Source organism: Nothobranchius furzeri, chromosome 10 (assembly GCF_043380555.1).
Source record: "Nothobranchius furzeri strain GRZ-AD chromosome 10, NfurGRZ-RIMD1, whole genome shotgun sequence".
Lineage (NCBI taxonomy): Eukaryota > Metazoa > Chordata > Actinopteri > Cyprinodontiformes > Nothobranchiidae > Nothobranchius > Nothobranchius furzeri.
The window spans coordinates 69,891,288-69,896,149 of record NC_091750.1 but is presented as its reverse complement, the minus strand read 5'-3'; the positions used below and the strand labels follow the sequence as shown (position 1 = coordinate 69,896,149).

Below are 4,862 nucleotides of genomic sequence, written 5' to 3'. Positions count from 1 at the left end.
GGGCTCAAGTGTCACCGCTGCCCTTTCAAACTGTTTCTTATTATTCTTATTTAAACCTAAAACCACATCATGTTTTTTCTGTCAGCACGTGGCCAAATCAGGACTGAGTCAAACTCAGCAGGACTAACTAGGGTGATTGGTTTGCAGACTAGGCCAGAACTGGGTTAGAACTGAAAACCACCAAAAAGAAATGGGTTCATAATCATCATAAATATATTTTATTTTAAATATTTTGAATGTTTCTGAACGTGTGAGTGAATTAGTCAAATGTATTGAAACTGACCCATGACCCAACTTCAGTGTGAAAATGCTTGGCCCATGACCTGGTAGCAGGGCTGAAGGTGGGAAAATAACCCATCAGTTTTTAGAGTGTATAGATTTTAGTTCCTTTTTTTTCATTTAAACACTGAAATTAAATATTTTTTAATGTAAAATTTAATTCTAAAAATGTGGAGATAATTTATCATTTAAATCACATCATTATAGCCCATCGACCCAAAAGAATGACACAATGATCTAATGTGGGTTACAAACCAAAGAAAGGCCTTTCAGAAGTAAAACGTGCAGGGTTTATTTCAGCTGCTGCCTCTTTACACAGACACATTTAAAGCACACTTTCACAAATGAAACGTCTCATATTTTCCTTCTTCTCGGAAATAAATTAAATTAAAATAAATAACAAAAATCAAATAAATTTTCTTCTCAGAAGTGTTGAAAAATCTACAAATAAGGCCGACCCGCTTCCGCCATGAGAATATCTACAAAGTGCGCTCAACTAAAGGCGTCAGTGATCAGAACCATCAGAACCAACACTGAGTCCAAATCAGAGGAAACCAGCAGGGACGAATTTCTGATTGTCGAAGCAAACAGGTTTTACACATCAGTGAGTTTTCTAATTCACCCAGTGGAACAAAAATAAATAAATAAATAAATAAATAAATAAATAAATAAATAAATACTAACAGAAACCAACCGGAACCGGAACCCTCGAGTGGTTTGAAATCACTGTGAACACTTTGCGTAATGAGGTAGACGCACAGCTACGCCGCGTGAACGTGGATCAGTGTTTCCTTTTATTGCAATGCATTCACTTTGGGGTGTGTGTGTGAGTGAGTGCGTGTTGGTGGGTGCATGTGTGTGAGTGTGTGAGGAAGGGGTGTGTGTAGATATTTTTGGAGCCACAGTAAACACCACCTTCCCCCCTAACGCCATGCAGTGGGTTACAGACACGGTGTCTCAGAAATGAGACCAAAACACTTTTTTACTAATTTTTTCCTCCAAACTTCTGAAACTCAAAGAAGAAAAACACGTGGGAGGAAAAAACAGCAACGATTCTATGAGCTTTTCAACACACGGAAGTGCATATTCACAAATATGTACACTGATAAATATAAAAAAGGCTATTTCAGCCAAAGAGGGTCTTCCTCGATCGCCGACGTCAATATTTTCCTTTTTTGTACAATAATTGCCACATGAAGAACGGAGCCTCCTGCTCCGACAGGTTTTAGTGTCACGTTTTCAGACATGAGTCACTTTTTGTCTCCACTTTGCTCCAACTGTCGGAATAAAAGAAGGTACGCCTCTGAGCGTCAGAAGAACCGGATCCAGTCTCCGGAGTTCTGCTGAATCTGCAGAAACTGCGTCTGTGTGTGTGTGTGTGGGGGGGGGGGGGGGGGGGGGGGGGGGGCATCTTAATCAGCCTTTATTTAACCACAGACTTCTAATTAAAGTCATTGTATGTGAAGGATAAAATAAAACACGTGTCCCGTTTAACACTGAGTGAGGAACCAGGTTTGGGTGTTTGTGAGTGCGCGCGGCCTGGCTGTGCGTCAGACCCGTCCGTTTGGATCTGGCGCTGCCGGGTACCTTGATTCTTTCCTGACAGTTTGTCTCTCATAGCAGCTCGTCTCTGATTTGTCCTTTGTGGAAACCGGGACAGAGACCCACGGGTTTGCTGCAGCAACCTCGTGTTTGTTTGATTTGATTTTAGTGCGTCGCAGAAAACTTCATCCGTTTCTGTTTTTGCCGCTGGTTGCAGAACCAAACTCGGACCACGTTCTTTTTCAGGTCCAGCTTCTCCGCGATGGCTGCGATCTTCTCCGACGAGGGCCGCGGCTGCACGGCGAAGTAAGCCTCCAGGGAGCGCTTCTCCGGGGCGGCGATGGAAGTGCGTTTCCGCTTTTTGTCCCCGCCGTTGAAGATCTCCGGCTTGGACATCTTTTCCCTCTGCGCGCGCTCCGCCTCTTCCAGCCAGGCCTCCAGGATGGGCTTTAAGGCCACCATGTTGTTGTGAGACAGCGTGAGGGACTCGAACCTGCAGATGGTGCTCTGGCTCAGACACCCCACCCCGGGGATCTTGAGGTTGGCCAGGGCCGCTCCGACATCAGCCTGGGTCACACCAAGCTTGATCCGTCTTTGTTTGAACCTTTCAGCGAAGGACTCCAGCTCCCGCGGGTCCGGCTCCGCATCGCCTCCGGCGCTCCCCAGAGACCCATGTGAGCCCAGCCCGTGCGGGTGCATGTTCATGGACTGCGGGTGGTGGTGGTGCTGCATGTGGTTGATGGCCGACATGTGGGCGTGAGCCGTGTGCGACGCCGTGGAGCAGACGTCGGAGCCGGGCATGCCTCCCAGGGAAATCCCCGGCGTGAGGTGGTCCAGGAGGTCCCCGTCCAGGCCCTGGGCCGGCTGGTGGTGCGCAGGGTGGTGGTGGGAGGTGAGTACCGACGGGTGGTGCAGGTGCGCGGAAGAAGAGGTCGGGGTGCAGGTCATGCTGGTCATCGTGGTCATGGTGTGGTAGGTCGCGTCCGGCTTGAACGGGTGACTCTTTTGGGCCACAATGTCCACAGCGGCAAGAGCTTCGGCCCTCTGCAGCAGAGTCTCATCAAAACCCGCGAAGATGTTCCCCTGAAGCTGCGAGAGGAGAGACACATTCGTTAGAGGCTGGAAAATCCACCCAACTCCGCGATGAAAGCACAAATAAACAGCTGAAGTGCGCTTTTACGCAAATACGCCCATTACGCACAAATTGTTGCAACGTTAATATGAAGATATCGGAAATATTCGAAAGTTTAAACCTAAACAAAACAAAAATAATATCCATCAAATGTTTTTTTTTATTAAAGTGGAATTTAAATTTCAGATTTAATCACCAATGCCAATGTATCCAACAAAGTACACAGACATGCGAACTTTAACATCCGATTATTGTTAATTCACTTAAATCAGATTAAAAGATATTCAACAGAGCTGAAGGAAACTTGAAGTTGACTCTTTGATCGAATCCGAGCCGAACTCTCGCGGTTCTGCTGAAAGTGTGTCAGCGTGGAGCGATATTCATCTAAAATTAATATTTACGAACTCCTGAATTATTTCTGCGGACAATGAAATGAGACGAGTTTGAATATGAATGGGACAATATGAGATAACTCTCGCCCGGAGAGTCCGCGGAAACGCAGCTTCTCCTCCACCCGCAGCAGCATCCCTCCCTCACAGGGAGGAGAGGACTCCAGCTGTCAGACGCGTCAGGTTTACGCTCAATAACAGTCGCTGTTATTACACATTTTAGTAACTTTTAAAAGTAATTTACACACTAATCATCTTAGATTTCTGCAATTTTACGGAAAATATTTTAAATTGATTGGATTGTACTTCTTGATGAAATAAAACATGATTCTGTAGTTTAAAAATCGTTTTTTTAATAATCTCAACTGAATTAGATGTTATTTTACCATTTATTGGTCTCAGGCGATTCTCCTAAGCATTTGTTAATAATTACAGATCGAATTATTTATAAACTCTTCATGAACTATTTTTGTATAGCTACCAGTCAGTTGTAGTGGTTCAGATCTAAATTCCCACATTTCTTCTGGGTGGTTCCCCTCGTGTTTTGTGGGAAGTTGTGGGAAGTGGGCTTGGACTCACCGACGGGGTGGGCAGGCAGGCCCTGCGGATGGCCTCCGAGCTGGAGTGCAGAGGCGTGTATTTGGGCTCGTGCAGGATGGGGTGCATACTGAAAGGCTGCTTGCTGTTCATCGACATCATGATTGCAGACGTGAGGGAGGGTCTCTGTCCGTACTCTTCGTTCGGGTCCGTTTTGCTGGTTTTTCTCCAGGAGCAAAACAAAACGACTCGGACCTGCTCAGCGCAGACGGTTCGGACAAAAAAAGTCTCTCGATCGGAGTCTGGCAAGTTGGCTGTTGATCAGGAGTAAAAAAAAAAGAAGAAGAGGAGGAGTAATTCCAGGACTACTGCGGACCTCCTGCCTCCTTTCGGCCTCCTAATGACTCCTATAATGAAGACGCTGCTCGCCTCCGGCAGCTATATTGGACCACCGCCGCGCAAACGGCTCCCAATTGGAGCGCGTCTGCCCCCCCGGCTGGAGACCTCAGCCAATCAGGTGGAGGTATCAGGCTGGGGCGACGCCTCCTGCGTTCTCCTCAAAGCGTGGAGGATTCTGGACAATTAGGAATGAGGAAGGATGCTTTGAGAAAGCTATTGGAGAAATGATTTTAACTAAACTAAAAGCAACAAATAAAATTGTTTACCAGAATAAAACTAGCGTTAGATGATGCTTATTAAAACATAATTTCCATAAACATATCTGAGTAGGTAATTAGTGAGTAATTGGAGCATTTCTGCAAGCCGCAAAGTAAATAATAAAAATAGCGATAAATGTACAATGAAGGGCTTTTATTCTGGAGGGATGGAGATGAAGCTGCAGATCTTCCCTTTAAATCTGAACTAAATGCATTTTCTGAACCATTTAACAAAGTAAACTGGAATTAAATAATGGTGCTTCATTTACTGAAGAACCCCCCACCCCACCCCGCCCCCAACACACACACACATGCAACAGAACAAAC

At 45.7% G+C, this 4,862-nt stretch overlaps 1 protein-coding gene across 1 annotated transcript; it reads right to left on the bottom strand.

The window, feature by feature from the left end:
- Positions 1-1,682: 1,682 nt before the first annotated feature.
- Positions 1,683-4,281, bottom strand: pou4f4 (POU class 4 homeobox 4). The gene is made up of 2 exons (XM_015961946.3): positions 3,922-4,281; positions 1,683-2,910 (listed from the first exon to the last, which is right to left on the bottom strand). The coding sequence occupies exons 1-2, from the start codon at positions 4,039-4,041 to the stop codon at positions 1,987-1,989; spliced, it is 1,044 nt and encodes a 347-aa protein (XP_015817432.1). The 5' UTR covers positions 4,042-4,281; the 3' UTR covers positions 1,683-1,986.
- Positions 4,282-4,862: the final 581 nt, after the last annotated feature.